General features: G+C 45.4%; 1 protein-coding gene across 5 annotated transcripts in view; it reads right to left on the bottom strand.

Annotated features, from left to right (window-relative positions):
- The window catches only part of IFT172 (intraflagellar transport 172), a 42,164-nt gene that overhangs the window by 18,477 nt on the left and 4,605 nt on the right, over positions 1 to 19,082 (bottom strand). For 4 of the 5 annotated variants that reach the window (XM_087775075.1, XM_087775074.1, XM_087775073.1 and 1 more), the window contains exons 5-24: positions 18,051 to 18,116; positions 17,578 to 17,657; positions 16,054 to 16,141; positions 14,976 to 15,190; positions 14,758 to 14,881; positions 13,563 to 13,658; positions 12,501 to 12,662; positions 10,187 to 10,240; positions 9,559 to 9,662; positions 8,919 to 9,004; positions 8,290 to 8,402; positions 5,324 to 5,491; positions 4,818 to 4,954; positions 3,872 to 3,979; positions 3,248 to 3,332; positions 2,822 to 2,914; positions 2,419 to 2,496; positions 1,764 to 2,012; positions 843 to 921; positions 321 to 441 (exon numbers count right to left, since the gene is read on the bottom strand). In XM_087775075.1, the coding sequence (XP_087631201.1) occupies positions 321 to 441; positions 843 to 921; positions 1,764 to 2,012; positions 2,419 to 2,496; positions 2,822 to 2,914; positions 3,248 to 3,332; positions 3,872 to 3,979; positions 4,818 to 4,954; positions 5,324 to 5,491; positions 8,290 to 8,402; positions 8,919 to 9,004; positions 9,559 to 9,662; positions 10,187 to 10,240; positions 12,501 to 12,662; positions 13,563 to 13,658; positions 14,758 to 14,881; positions 14,976 to 15,190; positions 16,054 to 16,141; positions 17,578 to 17,657; positions 18,051 to 18,116 (2,306 nt within the window). Of the gene's footprint in view, positions 1 to 320; positions 442 to 842; positions 922 to 1,763; positions 2,013 to 2,418; positions 2,497 to 2,821; positions 2,915 to 3,247; positions 3,333 to 3,871; positions 3,980 to 4,817; positions 4,955 to 5,323; positions 5,492 to 8,289; positions 8,403 to 8,918; positions 9,005 to 9,558; positions 9,663 to 10,186; positions 10,241 to 12,500; positions 12,663 to 13,562; positions 13,659 to 14,757; positions 14,882 to 14,975; positions 15,191 to 15,864; positions 15,967 to 16,053; positions 16,142 to 17,577; positions 17,658 to 18,050; positions 18,117 to 19,082 lie in introns of those variants that run through there. The other variant, XM_087775077.1, reaches the window with a different exon arrangement.

A 19,082-nucleotide genomic window follows, 5' to 3' on the forward strand; every position in this document is an offset into this window, starting at 1 on the left:
AGATCAAAGTGGTCTGCTGCTTGATTCTTCTTCCTGGGTTAGAGCAGCAAAAAGGACCTGAATAACTGGCAAAGCTAAGGGGAAAGAATGAAGAACTACGACAGCAGGAAAGAATAATCAGGGCTGAAAGACCTTGGCAGAGATGCGGGAAGGCATCCATGGTCAGGGCCAGCAGATACTGCATGTAAGCATCAGGGGCACTGGCAAAGTGGGTCAAGAGGACTTAGGAAAAAAACCCTGCTGATTTAAGCAAACCATATCAACTTCATAGCTTGCCAGGTTATACTGCTGCTGGTTATATAGCCATCACCTGCCCCTACCTGGCTTCGATATAATGGTTAATAGCAGCATCCAGCTGTTTCTGCTGCACCAGATGGTCTCCCCAGGCCTCCTCCAGCTTCACAACTTCTGCGGGAAATGCCAGGCGAGCCAGTTCCACTGCTGTAAGGGGACATGATAGCTGTTACCCTGAATCCAACAAGGAAGCAGAACTGTGAGGCGAACATGGGCCTTGGATGGGGCACAGAGGGAGGGGAATGGTGACTGTCTAATCCACTCCAGCTCCAACGCGCTACCCAGCAATCTTGACCTTGTAGAGAGCTGGACCAAATCCATGCTGGTGCAATCAGCATGATCAAGACCTTGGGAAAGGATCCTGTTCTGGGACTGTGTGTGCAGGTACAACTATGCGAAAATACATACATTGAATGAGATGGTACATGGAAGCTTCAGAGCACTTAGGCATCTCTGGGCTCCGGGGCAATAGCTCATGTTGCCACCAGGCCAGAGTACCCACGCTCCTGCTGGGGATGGATTGGGGAGGAACATATTTAGCACAGTACCTTTCAAGAAGGCACTGCCCTTGCAATAGCACTCCAGAGCCTTCCGTGGGTTCCCGACCTTCTCAAACAGGTCTCCAGCCTAATGACAAATACAAGCTACCAGCTTCCAGAGCCATTATTTCCCCACACCATCATGTACCCTACCAGCCCCACGTACAGAGCTTGTCAGTCCTGCCACACAGACTTCTCCATCAGCTGTGCCTTCCCCACTAACCAAGAGCATGAGGATAAAGGGAACTTCTAGGAATTTTCCTTTCTTAAACATCTGCAAGAGGCCACTCTTGGCCAGGATACCAAGCTGTACACTGGTCAGACTCAGCACTGCTTTTTTACATTAACATGATTGTGTGCTGAACACCCTTCTGTTTTAAAACTGTCACCTAATAATAAGAAGTTACCAATTTTTTGTGTTATTAGACACAGAGAATAATCACTTCCCTTATCTATGATATTCATAGTTCTACAGATTGTCTTCATAACCTCCTTTGTTCTTCTTCCTTAGCTTTTCCATTTAGACTATCCTTATATGAAAGCTGTATCATCATTTTTTATTCTATATGAGGAAGCACTACACATTTTGACAATGATATCAAGTTTTCTGTTTCATTCACAACTCCTTCCCTGTTGGTTCCTACCTTCCCAAGGGCCTCCTTGACTATTACTGAACACTCAGCTGATGTTTTGGAGATATGTTGCCAATGAGTTGTGATCTTTCTCCTGACTAATAACAGCAATTCTAGACCTCACCTGTGTATAATGAACACACTTAGGGTTTCCTCCCAAACATTAACTGCAAATTTATCAACACAGAACTACGTCTGCTGCTTTCCAGCTCAGTCCCCCTGTATCTCACAGGTGCAAAGGGCAGGGTAAGAGCTTTGATGCCACTAAGAAGGAAGCCCAGTGGGGTGGGCCACTCACCTGTTCATACAGTTCTCCTCTGATCAGTGCCATGGAAACCCTATTGATGACATCCCCATTGGTCAGGAGCTCATCCCTGCTCATGGCCAGCCGTGCTGCTTTGGCTGGCAGCCCTGCCCGCAGGTATAAGCTGATGGCTGCCAGGTAGTCACCCTGTCCCTCTTGGACATCCCCAGCCTTCTCTTCCTGCTGGGTATCCAGCAGCCACTGGTAGTAACCTCGACGCAACTTATCCAACATCGGGTGTCCCTGTTGAGAAATGCAGCATTGGTTGACCTGGGCAAGGTAAGATGTTGTCCTGCTCATCCTGCAGGCTCTGAACAGCTAGTTCATGGCACCAGACTCCTTGCTGCCCAGTTAAACTAAGCAACTGCAGTTAGCAGAAGCCACAATGCAGCCCTGTGTACCACTGCATCATCCATTCTTTTCCGAAGCTCTAGATGCTCCTAAACCACTTTCAGTAGCTTTTCTCCCTCACTATTCACATAGGTCTGTGCTTCCATCAATGCAACCTTCTCTTCTGCTTGGAGCCCCTCCAAGCAGAAGTGAGGTCCTGATAGGGCAGGTGACAAGAACCCACACCTTGAATGGACTCCCAAGCAGAAGACTTAACAAGCAAGCCCAGCCCACAGTCCAGTGCAGCTATATTCTGTACCTTGGCCTCAGCAACCACAATGCATTCATCCCACATGTGCAGCTCCTGGTACATGTCCATGGCCTCCTCTGTGGCGTTCTGTGTCAGAGAGCAAAGTGTCAACCTGAAGGTTCCATTTAGCAGACACATTGCCACTGAGCTGTCACAGTGGGCAGGGTTAGATGTACAGAAAACACTTAAAAAAGTGAATCGTCACCTTTACATGAATATACATCCTCCCTCACCCTCTTTGTGCACCTCAGGCCAATCCTACGCCTTGGAACAAGAAATATCTCCTTCTGTTTCAGAGCAAAAACTCTTCTCCCAGGCATAAGCAACCTCTTCCTTTTCTTTCACACCAGGGCACAAACCTCCCTGCTCAGAAATAAATGAGCCCTTTTCTGCTGCTTGTTGCTTTACTCACTTGTTCCAGGAAGATCATCTCTGCCAGCTTGTAGTTCTTGTCTAGCATGGCCAAGCGGGCACGCACCAGATAATGGTCTGTACCATCTCCACCCTGCAGAGAACACCAGTTAGCTCATCAGTTTGTTGAGTGAAAGAACAGGCTCTGGAATGGTACACAGGAGGCGATTGCAGGTGGGGTCTGTGCCATTACAGAAACTGAAGAAGACAGATGAGAATCACAGAAGTGACAAGATGGGAGAAATATGAAATGGCTAGCCAGAAGAGGGACCTGGCAGGCGTCGATGAAGGATTACATCAGCAGTTTCTACACAAACGGGTCCTGGTCTGTAGCAGGATACTGGTGAGCACGGACACAGAAGATAATGTGTATGCAAGTGTTTACAGGAAAGCAGCTGCCTTGCACAGCAGAAAAAGTTTGACTCACATGCTCTTGAGCTGCCTGGTCAGCAATGGTATTGGTTTCATGCAGAAATCGAGCCTTTGCCATGTTGCCCAGAGCTGCAAAGCACCTGGAAAGAGCAAAGCAGTTAGTTAGTCAATAACTGGGTTTTGTTGCTCACTTTTGGTCCAAGAAAAGAAAATCAGAATCTGGGCAGCAGGCCCAGCTCTGCAAGCTGGAGAGGTGGGGTAGCCCTGCTTCAAGAGAAGGATTTTGCCAAGACCCATGTTCAGATGTGCCCTCTAGCCCTGCTCCACGGGAGAAGCCATGGACATGAACAGTGCCCATGCTTCATTTCTCCATGCTTCAGAGATGTGCTGAGCTTGTCCATGTCTGTCAGCTCCCTGAAGCCTTGCTATACACTGCTTCAGGTTGCCATCAGCAAAAATTTATGCTACAGAGTGATGTCCTCCTGTCCCCAGTTCTAGCGTTACTGTCTAGGATAAAAGGGCAAAGTCATTGCCTGGAATAGAGCACAGGTAATTCTCCAATGCAGTGAATCTTCCAGGCCACACAAAAAGTCACAGCTTTAGTTAGACCCCGTTTTCTGTGAAAAATTCAGCAAAGAGAGTGTTTAAGCCAGAAAGGTGTTATAGCTTCTTCCTGTACCTCTCTGCAATGTGCAGCTGTCTAGCTTCCAAAGCCAGTCTGCTTAGGGTCTTCCACATGGCTTCCGTCTCTGTGGACATTTCCAGTGTCTCCAAAAATGCAGTAGCCCTTGAGACAGAGAGATTTGCAGACTTTCAATAACAGAATAGAAGAGCTCTCTGAGGAAAATCCTAGGCTGAGACAGGAGCTTCCTAACAAGAGTTGCACTGAAAGCAAAGCAAGCTGTGTGTGACCAGGTCTGAAGAGGACTGTGTAACACAGGGCCTGACACATGAGGGAAAAGTTCAGTGATCTAGGTGATCCCTATCTGGGCTAAGGTACTTAGAGGCATATGATCACCAGAAGGCTGTAGCAGTGTGGGGCTAGTCCAAAGTGTTGTGTCTGAAGTAAGTCCCCAGTGCAAAGTCTCTCAAGTGGTATCAGTGCTATGAACATGTGAAATTTTCTTCCCTGGTCAATTTTAAAGCCCTGTAACAATGTCAGCCATGCCCACGTGGCTACCATGACTGCTTCAGGCAGTCAGTTTTAACTCTGCACAGCTCCTGAATGTTTCCATGACACTGTCACCATCCCTGAAGGGGCAGCAGCAAAAGCACCTGAGTACCACTTTACATCTGGCTGCTACAGAAGACACACTTATTCACTGCAGTTAAGTGAAAACTGCCTTCAGTGAATTTCTGTCAGTGTCAATGGGACCAGACTGGCCAGTCTCTTGTGCCACAGAGTTTGAAACCGCAGAGCTGTGAGGATGAAAAAGCTGAATATTCACTCCTGAAGGACTCTGCTGCGCATTATAGCCAGACTTGGCACCAACATCATGCTCAAAGCCTAAACTTCAACTCTGTATGGAAAGCTGTACTGCTGTACTTCATGGATTGCTGACCCTCATGATGTCTGTTATGTGAAGTGGGCTACCTGCCATCACCACTTGGTATCTAGCACTTACCTGTGATAATCCCCATCATCAACGGCAGTTCCAAACTCTATGAGGCCTTCGTCCAGGGTGTAGGACACAGTGTTCACCCCTTCAGATACTATCACTTCAGTCTTTCCATCATTCCGTTCCAAGTCTACAATGTCCCCCTGGAAAGAGTACCAGCTATCAACACTCCCATGTCCTCCTGAAGTATGTGGGGTAGCAGGGATGTGAGGAGAGCACTGCAACAGCTCTGCTAATTTATGTTCTGCTGAATGAGCTCACACCAAGCAGACATCATCCTTATCTCACCAGAGGGAAGGAAAAAGCCACTGAGCAGCTCCTTTCTGCATTAACTGTCTCCAGGTTCTGCCAGAAATGCCTGCCACAAAGCTGACAGATGAGCTCATATTTTGTCCAGGAGAAACTAGCAGTTCCCTTCTGTCTCCCTTCTGCAATACCACCCTGACTATTCCCACATGTGACCAAGAAGTAACAGAAACTGCTGGAGGTAATCAAAGTCTCCAGAGTATTACCTTCAGAGGAAACATGGTGACTCGCTCTGGAGCATCAATGTTATACCAAATGCAGAGGCTGTTTCTGTTCTGAGCCACCACCACATCACTGCCTGGGACCCACTGCACATAGGAGCAATAGTTCAAAATGGTAGTCTTGGTGCTGCTTTCAATGTCATAGAGCTGCAACTAGAGAGAGGAGGAGGAGAAAAACGGTCAGCTGGGCTCATGGCTGGGCTGCTAGCTCACATGAACATGGTAGGAACATCTGAACAAGCATCTTGTAAACAGATATTACCAACCAGGAATCAGACTTTTTCCAAGGTATGTAACCCAAACTTCCACACTGTTATTTACACACATTACTATCCAAGTCTTGAGACCTTTTTTAACCCTTGCAGTATTTTAAGCAGCATGCTCAGATCCTGCCTTCCTTATTGCTAGGCACCTAAGTATATAAACCAGAATATGCCTTGTGCTACTTCAGTTCCCTTGTAGTTGCAGAGCTGGAACAGGAGAATGGTCTCTTAAGTCCTTCATGCAAACAAACTGGGGGACCAAGAAAGGCCTTCCTCTGCAGTTCTGGGCTGAACTGTCCATCCTAGGTAGAATCCTATTGCAAGAACTGTTGCCAATAAGGTGAGATGGTGTTTGTAGCATACACTACCCTGAAACAAACCTGACAATCTGGAAGGTGTAACCTGACACATGGCATAACAAAGATGTATGATGCCTTGTAACTTAGAAGTCCTAGGCTATCTCTGCTCCTTGTCATAATTGCCCTCACCTAGCAAAGATGAGAAAAAGGAAAGAGAATTGTGCTAGTCTAATGACATACCAGTCAAAAGAGAACAAGAAAGTCCCTGTTTCAGTCTGTATTAAACTGGTTGGATAAATATGTACAGACATAGCTTAGGAGAATCATGGTACTGTCTGATCTAGGCTGGTGGCAGTATTTAATGAATGGGCTGCCTATGTAGCATCTTGAAAGGCCTGAAAAGGAGCCTGAAGAAGCAAAAGCAATCTTGATAATGCCACTGCCTCTTGTTGAGACAGTGAATTAGAGGACCCAAATATAAACTGAACAAGACTGCAAAAAAAAAAAAAAAAAAGCTACGTTGCTGGGAAAGTTCTCGCCTCTCATGTAATAGGACATATAGAGCCTTGTGGAATGGTACACATCACTTGCAAACAGAAGCCTGTTTCATCTGGTGTAGGCTGCAATCACTGTTAGTACCTTTCTGAACAGTATCAGTGCAGCAGAGCCCAAACAGAAGCCCTTGCTACTGGAAGTGATTCAGTCTCCTTTGTAGTGAAGGTCTTTCTTGATTGACACTTTTATGGATATGTGAAAGTAGTGTCCTAAAGAGCTGTAGACATGGAACAGTCCTCCTTCTGAGAGTCTAAGAGGGTCTTGATTAGAGGGGCACTCTAATGCAGATGCAGGCATTACATTTTTTGCAAATCCACATTGGGCTGCTCCTTCTGTTTCTCTGGAATCACAAAGTACTTGTAGGAGTCCTTGATCTGTGATGGCCTTCATCTGTGATGGTCCTTGATCTGTGATGGCCCAGAACCAGAACTACAGTCTTTGTGCAAGAAAGCCTACCTCCACCACACTCTTGCGAGAGAAGTCTGTGGCAAAGAGTTTGTGAGGCAGCAGATGTATGCGCTGCGATCTTTGGCTACAAAGCTGAGCACTCTGGTTGCTAGCTGATAAGCTTGGCAGCAATGAATCAGCCTGCATGTGACTGATAACAAGCAGACAGGTAATTAATTGGAGATCTGTGATTAGCAAGCAAGAAGGTATCTTTGCACCCCTGACAATCTATGATGCAATCTTAGGGGTCAAGCTGCCAAAAATTATGAAGGAAGAGCAGCTCAGTGAAGAAGCTTGGGGTACCTGTCTGAAATATGAGGGGTGCATTCAGAGTCTCTTCTGACATTAGGCTGAGAAAGTTCTCAGGGATTTCAACACATATGCATGTATGAACATAATACTTCACCCATCCTTAGACTAAGGAGAGAGGTAGAGCCACCATGGAAATATTCTGTTGCAGACTGACAGCTCGCAATGGGATCTGAACCCTGGAGCAATTAAAACCATCCTGTGATGAGCTGCAATGCTACAGCTGGGATCTGCCACAGCATCTGGGACCCCTGCATAGAAATTCTAGATGTGAATTACACCGTTGTCAAGAGGGTCACATTGTCTTCTCAGGACACTTTTGTGACAAGAGGAGCAAATGAAGTCAAATGGTCAAGGAGCCTTACGTTCATAATGATGAAGAAGGCTTGATAGTGAACTGAGTGGAACTGTAATACAATTGATAAATACATCTTCTGGCCTGCTGCAGTGAGCTGCTTCAGCTGTATCTGTACAGTTAAATTAAACATGGCTAGGACATGAGGTGAGTACCTGCACATTAGAATCTGTAGTGTGAAACCATTACCATGATTTTGGGCATACTTTTGTCCTGGGCTTACTAGTACTCTCCCAGACAACATTCAGTCATGGTCTGGGAATCAGAACAAGCCAAGGGCCATACTGAACAAACTATTTGGTTGTGGCTATGCTGTTTTATAGAATTAGAGAGTTCATCTTACAGACATAAGCCAAGCTGCTGCAGAGAACACCTTTTTTTAATTTACATGTTTAAGTGCAACATTAGGGTCCTCATCCTGAGATTAACCCACTTGTTTCCATCTCACGGCAGAAGAGTCTACAATCTTCATTTTCAGGTGTGATAAGATGGAGCAAGATGTCTAGTAACTAACTTCAGGATTAGTTACGACTCAGGACCAAATGCGCAATGCTGCCAGCTCATCCGATCTGAACATGGTCTACGTTCCTCAAAGAAGTGGTCAAAAAATCAGGAGTACTTCAGATGTGTTTCTCACCTCCCTCCCTCCATTCAGGCATATCTGTCTTTACCTCTCCCCAGGCATGCCATCTTGCCACACTCCCCCAGATGCACCCGCCTCACCCTCATCTTCTTGTCCCTGAAGAGCAGTTTGTGGCCTGTTTCATTCAGCTCCAGCCAATCAATCTTGGTATCATGGCTGATAGTGCCAGCGTTGTAGCCACCAACAAGGTCCACTTGGGAAGGAAAGAAAGGAAAGAGCGTAAGTACCTAATGTACCCCAAAGTGCTGAACATTCAATGCTTTCCCACGGGGATCAGGTGCCTGGGACCTAATTAGGGCAGGACCCGCTGGCAAACACACTGTGACGTGAAAAGCAGACTGCAGTGACATTTTATCTTGATGCCTTATCAACAGCAGTAACTCTCTCCACCCTTCTGTGAGCATGCACAGATCACAGGCAGCGCAGGCAGCAATATCATCATGCTGAACTGCACAGAATCTCAGGTCCAGGACACAGTCACAGCCACCCCACAGCTGTGTCCACACCAGACAGCCAACTGCCAAAAGCAGGGCCGCCTGGTCTCTAGTGGCCTGCTGCCAGGCAAAGTGAATGTGAAGGGGGCCTTCAGGAATCTACTACTTGGTAGAGTGAATGCAAAGAGGGCCTTCAGGGATATGCTGCCTGGCACAGAACATACAAAGGAATCAGGAAGGCTGGCAAAGTACAGGAGAGGGAGGTTTACATTCACCTGTTGCTATAGTCTTGATGTCTACCAGATAAGCCAGTCTCTTGTTCTCCTCCACGCCTCTCTGCCGTCTCTCATTGATACGGACACTATTATTTGAAGGGAATGATGACCGTTACCTTTACTACTCTCTAAATTCACAGGACTGAATCACATAGTCCCTCCCAGACTTACCTGCAGTTTCCCCAAGCACATGGAGCCTCTTGCAGTTGTCTGACCTGTGACTCTTGCACAGTACCTACGGCTGCCTCAAATGAGAACAAACCTTTCTGATTCATGGCTTCACTCCAGAAGCTGCCCCTCTGGAACCAGGGTCCCCAATAACAAATTAGTTACTCTGCTTCCACCTCCAAGCAGCCCATGATCCTTCCTTGTGTTGAATCAGAAAATGGAGGATGGTATTTCGGAGGGACAGAGGAGGTCCTAGTGGCATCTAGAGTCCCTGATAATGCTGTACTAGGACCAGCTGGATGCTTGTAACCAAGCAATTAAACCCCACCATCAGTTACTGTCAGAAGCAGATTACTCAGGTCCCAGTGTTTGGAGTCTGCGTTCTACAGAGTGGGACACTTCCAAGTGTATATATCTGAGGTCACTCTCACAAAATGCCTCTACTGGCCACACAGGCAGGTGGGACACTAACCTGACAAGATGAGGGTTTATGAACTCTGTGCGGACAGACCCCAGGATGTCATTGCTTCCATATTCCACCAGTGTCAGCTCTCCAGCATTAAAGACCATGCAGACCTGAAGGTGAGAGGGGAATACAGTCTTACAGAAAAGCCAGGTAAGCACACATACCTACCAGTGAAGTGTGCAGAAAAGAACTCTGCTGCACACAAGTCTAAATTCAAACCCTCTGGGATGAGTAAGGAATTGTCCTTGTCTTCCTGTTGTGACTGCCACCTTTTCTTCAGAGTTGGGGATTTTAGTTCTGGGCCTATCAGTCCTGCAGGAGCCAAGCTGTCACCCTGACAGCTGTACTCTGTACCTCTAACATCCTCTCTGGCTGTTGCTATTTTATTGCTCCTCTCTTCTATAGGGTTATGACTTGTATACCTTGACAGTCCACACACTGAGTTTGTTCTGTACTTGGCATGTAGAAAAGGCAAGTATGGGGAGGAAGCATATCAAGATCTGCATGGAGAGGCTAAGTCCAGGAAACTGCTGTGACACAGGATTTTCTAGAGGCATTGTTGACACTTTGTCTGCCGGCGCACACACTGCTTTACTCACCATTAATGGGTAGCATCCTGTCCCATCCAACTTACGTTCTCATTGTCGAAGAAGAACTTCTCATTCCCTCCAGATCCTTGCCAGGCTACCTACAAATGAATGGCATGGAGTGAGCAAATGCCAGGCTGACAGCTCCTGCACGGGACCAGGTTGCAGGCATTGTGGTCTACTGTCCAGCTGTCAGCTTCCACAACAGATAGCAAGAATTACACTACAGAAGGAAACATGCTCCAGCACTTCAGCTGTCAACACTGTTATTCAGTCATTCCCAGCTTGCAAGTTCCTCACTTCCCTCTCCTTTTTTTAACCTCTGCTTCAGACTCCTGTTCTCTTTGTGTAGTATCTCATTGCCTTCTGGACAAGAGGCCTTTATGTGTCCAATGTACTCCCTCTAGCCTATTCTTTCACAGGCACTTCTCCACCTTTCTCAGACTAACTTTATTATAAAAAGCACCCCTGACAGCCTCTTTGCCTCCATAAATCTTCTCCACAGAATCAGTGCTACCATTTGTGTGGGCAGATCTCCACATCACATGTAGCTGAAACCCTTCTTTTTCAGGGTTGTGTTAGCAATGACTGATCAGCATAGTGCCAGTGGGGGACCAGCTGATTTGGAATTTGAGAAGAGCATTGGATGATGCAATAGTTACTGTGATAACAACAGGCAAATGGTCAGAGAGGCAGAAAACTGAAAGCCAAGGCTTCAGCTGTCCTTTTCCTGCCTTGAGCAAGAGCTCCAAGCCAGTACTTCAACAAAACTCCAGTGGGACAGCAAGATGGTAAATGACTACGCACAACCCTATTCTTTGTATGAAGTGAGTATAGCTGTGCCACTGAAAAACCTCTCTGTGCAGTATGATGTAGAGAAACCTGGGAGATTTAGTCTGGACAGATTTTCAGTTGAATTAGCAAGTATCAGTATCCTCCAACTCAAATCTGTAGTCAGGAGCTCCTGCTCCCAGCGAGATTGATTAGAATCAGAATCATAGAATTGTTAAGGTTGGAAAAGACCCTTAAGATCATCAAGTCCAACCGTTAACCCAGCACTGCCAAGTCCACCAGTAAACTATGTCCCTAAGCATCATGTCTACCCATCTTTTAAATGCCTCCAGGGATGGGGACTCAACCATTTCCCTGGACAGCCTGTGCCAGGGCCTGACAGCCCTTTCAGTGAAGAAGCTTTTCCTAATATCCAACCTAAACGTCCCCTGGCGCAACTTGAGGCTGTTTCCTCTCGTCCTATCACTTGTTACTGGGGAGAAGAGACTGACACCCACCTCGCTACAGCCTCCTTTCAGGCAGTTGTAGAGAGCGATGAGGGCTCCCCTCAGCCTCCTCTTCTCCAGGCTGAGCCCCCCCAGCTCCCCCAGCCGCTCCTCCCCAGCCTTGGGCTCCAGCCCCTGCCCCAGCCTCGCTGCCCTGCTCTGGCCACGCTCCAGCCCCTCCATGTCCCTCTTGTAGTGAGAACATAGCATACCATTAGCATACCATTAGCCTGATTAAAAGTACATGATACCTGTGTGAACAAAGCAAATACATCCTGAAGCCTATTTAGTATTTTTATCAGACACTAACCTACTGCCCATGTTCTCCAGGCTTGGCACATAGACTCAGCACTCAGTGCACTGTGAAGCTCGGGGTATGGACAGTTTGATATGAATTGTTTAGTACCAGAAATGGTATTGGCATAAGCTGTGGTACTGCAGTCATTAATGTTTTTTCTGAGTCGTTTTTTTGTTTTTTTTTTTAAACACACTAAGATTCAGACATTCACATTTGGAATGTACAGCAACCAGTTTTGGGCCCTTCAGTACAAGAAAGACATTGGTAAACTGAATCAAGTTCAGCAGAGTGCCATCAAGATGGTTGGGGCTGAAGCACTTGCACTACAAAGAGAGGCTGAAGGAATAGGTCGTCTTCAACCTGGAGAAGGGAAGGCTTAAGAGATCTCTAATAAGGCAATGCCAGGGTTTTTTTTGGCAGATGCACAGTGAAAGGGTGAGAAACAGTCATGAATTAAAACAGAGATCCCAATGAGACTTAGGAAAAAAGCTTTGTCCCATGAGGACCGTAAAGCATTGGAACAGGGGACCAGAGAAACTGTGGGATCTCCATCCTTGAAGGTTTTCAAGACCAGCCTGGATAAAGCCCTGAGCAACCACATGTGAATTTAACGCTGACCTTCCTTTGGGTAGGAATTTTGATAAGAAACCTCCCAAGGTCCCTTTCAACCTGAATTATTCTATGATTCTTTGAAAATAAATGTATTGTTCCCATGCAGAAAACATATCCTTTGAGTTACAAAGTTAAGCATTTGACACTCAGGAAATGCCACAGATTTTCCAGTACCTCACTGAGCTTGTTGGAGCTGATGTCACCCAGCAGTAATGTGTCTGAGGTATGGGCCACCAGGTATCTGTCCTTCCCTAAGATCTTCACCTCATCAATCTCATAACCATACCGGGATTTCAACACAACTCGACTTCCTGTTGAGAGGTTCTTCACAATAACCTAGAGGAAGAGGGAAAAAGCCACATGAGGCCCTCTTTCCAGGCACAGAGGAAGAACACAGACTTCTTGCCCCGTGGAAGATTACGCAACAGATATATGGATATTTAGATGTCCCCTCACATCATTTCATTCTGCTTTTTAAAGAAACCTTACCATTCATTTTGTACAGGATGACAACTGTAGTAGAAGTGTGGGATCCTCACTTCTACCAATTAGAAGTTTCTAGCCTAACTGGAGGACTACTCAGGACCCCAAGGATGAGTCACCCTCTGAGAGTCCTGCTCTCTCTCCACTGACTACAGGGGGGTGCCTAGACTGCTAGCTCACCCTTACTACCTGATTTTGAGCCAGGTAAAGTTGGCTGAAATTAAACCACTTAAAGAGCCTGCATTTGGCATGGAGGTACCCCACATAAATTCACAAGCTAGGAAATAAATTCTATTGTTGTTGCTCCTAGCCAATTTCCACCCAGCCTTGACCCTGTTCCTGGAATATTCCCAGTGCCTTTCCCGACAAGTTGATATGAACAAGCTGTAGGTGCAATGTGTACCTGAAATACTTTGGTATTGGCACAAAATACTGTGCCAATTTTGGTGCATATTTTTCAAGGCAGTGTAACTGCTTTAAAGGGAGGAGGGAATGAGGTAAACAGACTCAGAGAAATACACCATTGCTCCCAAATCTTTCAAGTATAGTTTTATTGGGGCTGAAGCTAACGACTGTACAGAATTTACAGGATTCCCTCAGCTGATTAAAAGGAATGTGAATGATTGGGCCAAGGACTGGAGACAGAAGATGGACAGGACAGAAGCTGATGGCACCAAGAACTCCAAATATGTCTAGTTTTAGTAAGCATCCCATTTTCATCAAAGGACATTACCTCATCGGATATTCTCTTACCTGGCTTGGTCCCACATACGTCACTTCAAATTTATTTTTGTAAATGCTTCTGCGAAGGCAGCAGTCAAATTGTTCAACTCCTCCACACAGAGTGCCCTGGGGAAACAAACACATTGCACATAGTCAGTGAATTCTGTTAAGGAGAGGTATTCCAGACCCTACTTACATGAAGAGGATCAGAGGTGAGACAGAAATCCACAGGTCTTGGCTGCTCTGGGGAATGCCCCAGATGCATGAGGACCAGCCCTATCTTGACTTCCTTGAGAGAACAGAAAGATTGAGACATTCTCAGAGAAACAGAGCTTATCAAATACATGCCACATACATGGCAGAGCAAGAGGAGGGGTTAAACATCACCTTTATCCTCATCTTCCCCATTATCCCTCTCAGTTTCCTACTTCTCCCTCTCCCAGGCTCCCAAGGTCTCCCCCCTTCCAGAAGAATCCTTCCACCTTTATCTCTTTCTTTATAACTTCCTCATTCCTTTCACCACTCTCCTATTCCTTAGCCCCTTCCCCTTCTCTGCAAGTAATTATTCGCACGTTCAGTTAATTCTCTATCTGAAAATATTTCAAGGATTCTTGATTCTGTTGAACATAAAAAGATACAAAAACTATTAAAGAAAAGTTGTAAATGGCAACCTTCCTAAATAATTTAAGTGCTTTAAAGAGTTATTCAACTTAATACAGAAAAATTTGCAGAAAGGTTAATTTAAAGAGCTTTAAAGAATTGTTTAATTTAATAGAGAAAGGCAGATCAAGGCCCAATGGCTGAAAGTAGAAGAAAGACAACTCTGAACTGAAAACATAGCACATAAATATAGAGCATAAGATCAGTTTTTATACTGCTTCTCACAGGTGCTCAGAGGAAAGAATGCTCATGAGACTGCTCTAGAGAAGCTGTGCTGACCTTATTATGCTTCTGTGAAAAAAGGAGGACTGCTGCTGCCAGTGAGCCATTACACAATTGTCCGTGATATTTTCCAGCTTCATACTCTGCACACCGCACACCTGTCTGCAGCAGTGTCCCTTGCACAAGGTCTCAGCCTAGGCACCTTGCATCACACACTTAGGTGATGGTGTGACCACTCTCATAAGCCCTCCCAGTATCACATCACTTTGTTCTCAGGAGCATGCACAAGACTGTGCCTGGTGCATGGCTGATGGGCTCAGGGTTGCTGACTGATGATACAAACCACACAGATCCGTGAACCATCCCTCTTCCATGCTAAAGCTGTGATGGTGTAGAGGTGAGCTATTTCTTTGGGTTTGCCTTCCTCCCAGGCACTGCGGCGTGGGCTCCAGTTCAAAACCCTTAACCTGTGAGAACAAATGAGAAAGCAGAGATGTGAAGAACTGTATGGGTGAAGCAGAAAGCACTATAAAGAGGAGACACTACCATCAAGCACCATACCTATCATAGCTACCAATGACGACAGACTGGCCACCAGGACTGGCAGCTGCTGTGGTGAATTCCTTCTCTGACGAGTCCCGGCTATAGTCAAAGGTTTGAATCACATTGCCCTCTTTCCCATAAGCTACAATCTTCTTATCGCAGCCTGCAGCCACAATGCTGTTGGAAGCCCAGGCGAGTGCATAAGGAGGACAGGGATGCATCACCAATTTACCCTACGTTAGACAAGAAAGAACATCCTGAAAACGTGAATGGCTCTAGCCTGCAACTGGCCTCTTGGCCAGTATTCAGCTGTCACGAGACCAGTATGAGGCCCTTCTTAAAGTCCAGTTCATGGGGGTTGCTTTGCCTGCCTGCCGCAGTCTGTAGGAAGGTAGACAGAAACCAGAACTGAGACTTGTATCAACTATTCCATTAATTTAAGTGGGAGAGAAGATTCCCGATGCCAGTAAGAAGACCAGTACCATTAACTAGACTGGGATGCACTCTTTAACATAGCAGAGTATATATGTGCCTTCAGCATATGATGCTAGAGAGCAGACATGCTCAAACTGCTTCAGTTGGAGAGACAAGATCTGAGTGAGAATGTAATTTCCTTCACCACAGCTTGAAGCATAGAGACTACTCCTTTTGGGAAGGAGCAGGAGGCTCAGGAGAAATGCTGGGTGCCTAGAGTACCCTGTCCGCAGACAGAGTGTGAATTTGGGATTCAGGATTAACTGGGATAACTATACATTGCTTAGCGTGAAGATGACAATAGCTGTTCCCTGGAACCCTACCCATTTAAGCATCATTCTCCTGGACACTAACATCAGATCTTTCCAGGCACCTGAAAATCCTTACGTCTCATACACAAAAATGTAACTTCCCCTCTTACCACCACACTCACTGTATTTCAAAGCACCTAGTCACTGTTCTGTCTTCATCAATGCTCCATAAAACCTATGCTAGCAAGCACAGACTGCAGCTCCTCTCCAGACTTGCACTCCCTCCATGGCCTGCTCCTTTTCCAGCGCTTGAGTTGGGGAGTAGGCTGTGCGAACAGGAATTTTGCTCATTGCAGAAGGATCTTTGATACCTGTGATTCACCTGAGCCCTCATCATCAAAGAAGAAGCGTACTATGGTTCCATCTGCATGGCCAGACAGGATTCCCTTCCCCGACACACTGCGAAGAAACACAGACAGGATGATGCAATATTGCAGTAAGACTTGCACCTTTATTTTCACATCCCTGCCCAGAGGACCCAGTCCCAGGGTCATCACTGATGTTCCTCATCAAAGGAACCTTCACCAAAGATAAGCTAAGTGATGAACACAAGAATATCTAGTACCTGTATCAGTGTCTGTAAAAACAAAGCAGACAAAAGTATCGAGAGTGGAAATGCGAGTGGCCAGTTAAATATCTTCATCATGTAAAACCACAATAACCAACTTTCTGTATTACTGAAACACAGAGAGGCTAAGTAACCTTAAGTGGAATAATGACTATGCACACAATTTCTTATAGCAAGATATATCAAACAACCCTTTCATTGGAACTATTCCAGAGGTGAGGCTGGATATTGTGATGCCAGAAATCCCTAAAGGCAACACAATTTAGAGAAAAAACATCTGGACAAACACTCCAGGCCTAAGTCCATTATTTGTAGCATTAATGTCTTCTCAACACAAGCAGGGAGAAGAGAGCAAGGAAGAGGAAACAGGCCTAATGTAATGCACCCAGAAAGAACACTTTTTCATGATGATTCAAGTACAGAATACAAATTCTATGAACACTGTAACAATCCAGGAATCATACATCTGACTTCTGTTGATTGCAATCCCAGATTTGTCACTGATACCATAGCAATAACAGCATGAGCTGTGTTTAGAAACAAAATAAAGGGGGAAGGGGGATAGGGGGAGAGGAGGGGAAGCAGGGAAAAGAGGGGAAGAGAGAATGAGGAAACAGAAACCCTCTGGAATAGAGGCAAAGACAGACTTTGGAGGGATTTCTCAGCAGTAGGAAGTCAGCGTCCTAGACTAGATTTAGTTTTTTTTAATTTGTTTAGCACTCAAAAACCAGAATGACACCATTTAGTGAAAATCCCACTGCTGGGACCCATGACATATCTTAAATTTTTTAGGTAAAGGAAACTAAAGTAGTTAAAATGAAATCTAATTAAAATAATTTAAAATTGCACTTTATGGTTATTTTTCTAATTATAGCCTTGTCACAGTTTTATCTGGAAGAATATTTTTGCTTTTTTTAGTCCTTAAACTTGACTAATGTTAGTAATTAGTGAGATGAAGTTGACAAATTTCATCTTTATAAAGTCATGGATTCAAATAAATCAATGTATGTAAGTAATCTCATGGGGACTTGCATCCTGAAATGTGTTTGAGGGACAACCAAACTACATGGGCCAGTGCGGTATAGGCAGGTATCAGATTTTAGGAAGGAATTCCTTCTGGGAAGCACAGTATTTTATTATCTCGACAAGGAACTGATAGCAGAAAGACACTCTGGCAACCTCCCATACTGCCACTAGTTATGCCAGGGCCCGTAGCGGGTAGGAGACTGAGCCAAAGCAGTGTAGGCTAAAGCAATGCCATACTCACTTGGAAGTTAGCGAGACCACATAGGAATCTGTCCCATAAATGGTGGAAGACTTGTTGTTCTTTGTATTTGCTAAACGAACCTGAGAAAGAGAATCTGATCAATGTTGCTTCTGTCTGCAGAATGTGGATTTCCCCCAGTGTAATGTCCCCAGAGATTTCCCAGTCCATGACTAGTGCCAGAAATAACAGGAAGCTCATTGCTTTCCGGTAGGTTGGAGAAGAAGTGGAAAAGTTGGAGTCACACTTCCACATTTCTAGAAAGGCTTGGGAAAAGGACCAAATGATCCAGTAGAACCTCCAAGAACTAACTAGGAACCAGAACCAGAAAATTCAAGTCAGTGGTATAATCCCTTTGTTGCTATTCCATGCCCAGTGCCACATAGTAATGGCTCCTACCCTGCAGCCCAGGCGCTTGCAGGCCCTGGTAGCCCCTGCATGGAAAAGAAAATCAGGCAAATAACAAGTTTCTCTACCTTTCCTTCAGCAAGACCGAAGACAATGATATTCTCCGCTGGCCACGATAAGCAGGTCACAGCACTCTGTCAAGGAGGAGGTAAAAAGAGAGATAAGAGCTCCAACCTACCTAGAAAGCTTCTTGCCCCGTTGCTACATAAGACAGCTCATGAACAGTAAGACCACTCAGACCAAGAAAGAGGAGAGATGGGGGCATTTGGACTGACCTTAAAGTAGGATTGAGGCCCTCCACCCTGAAGCTTGAACTAGATAATAGTGAGTTGGGGTAAAGTAACAGGCTCGGAAGGGCTAAAGCAGGGCATCAAAGTTATACCAGGCGTGTTCAGTATGGATGCTCTTCTGAGAGGATTACTCATTGATCAGATGTGTGGTTTTCCACATGCTATTGTTGAATGTACAAAATCATGGCTATTTTAAAAGATTTTTTGCAACAAGTATAAAACATAAAAATAATTTGACTCTTCTAGCTTCTGTAATAGATATGAGAATATTTGTACATTGGATCTTCATTTGATGAATCAGAAATAGTCTTTATTTATATTTTTTCATTTACAAGCAAGACGGTTATCCGACGCTACCAAGTAGGTCAGGTAGAAACAAGTTCATTAAATCTAAACCAAAGGTATTCTCAAAATCTGAGGTGGGGGTCAGGGTGAATAAAGCTGAGCACGAAACCCAACTGTAAGACAGGACCAAGAGAGTTAATGAAACTATTTCATGTTGAAACCGAAGAATTTAGTCAATAAGAAGGCTGGTGCTTAACACTGTGCCACCAGCACTAGCCTCACTGGCTCATCTGTTCCATTTTAAGCATCTGGGCCTGCTTTAGACATACATACAGCCTAATTTATGCATCTCACCTTCTATCCCCCACTCTTACCATTCACATCAGCAAACACAGCTACAATCAGATACCAAAATGCCCCTGGATACCTAAGCTGCTCATAATTTATACGCCCAACCAATGACCAAGACCCATTTTATATTACACCTGTTTCCCAGACATCCGTGTATTTCCCTCATTATCTGCC

This window comes from Nipponia nippon, unplaced genomic scaffold (genome assembly GCF_047370975.1).
Source record: "Nipponia nippon isolate SJK-2023a ecotype South Korea unplaced genomic scaffold, ASM4737097v1 scaffold_4, whole genome shotgun sequence".
In the NCBI taxonomy this organism is placed as follows: Eukaryota; Metazoa; Chordata; class Aves; order Pelecaniformes; family Threskiornithidae; genus Nipponia; species Nipponia nippon.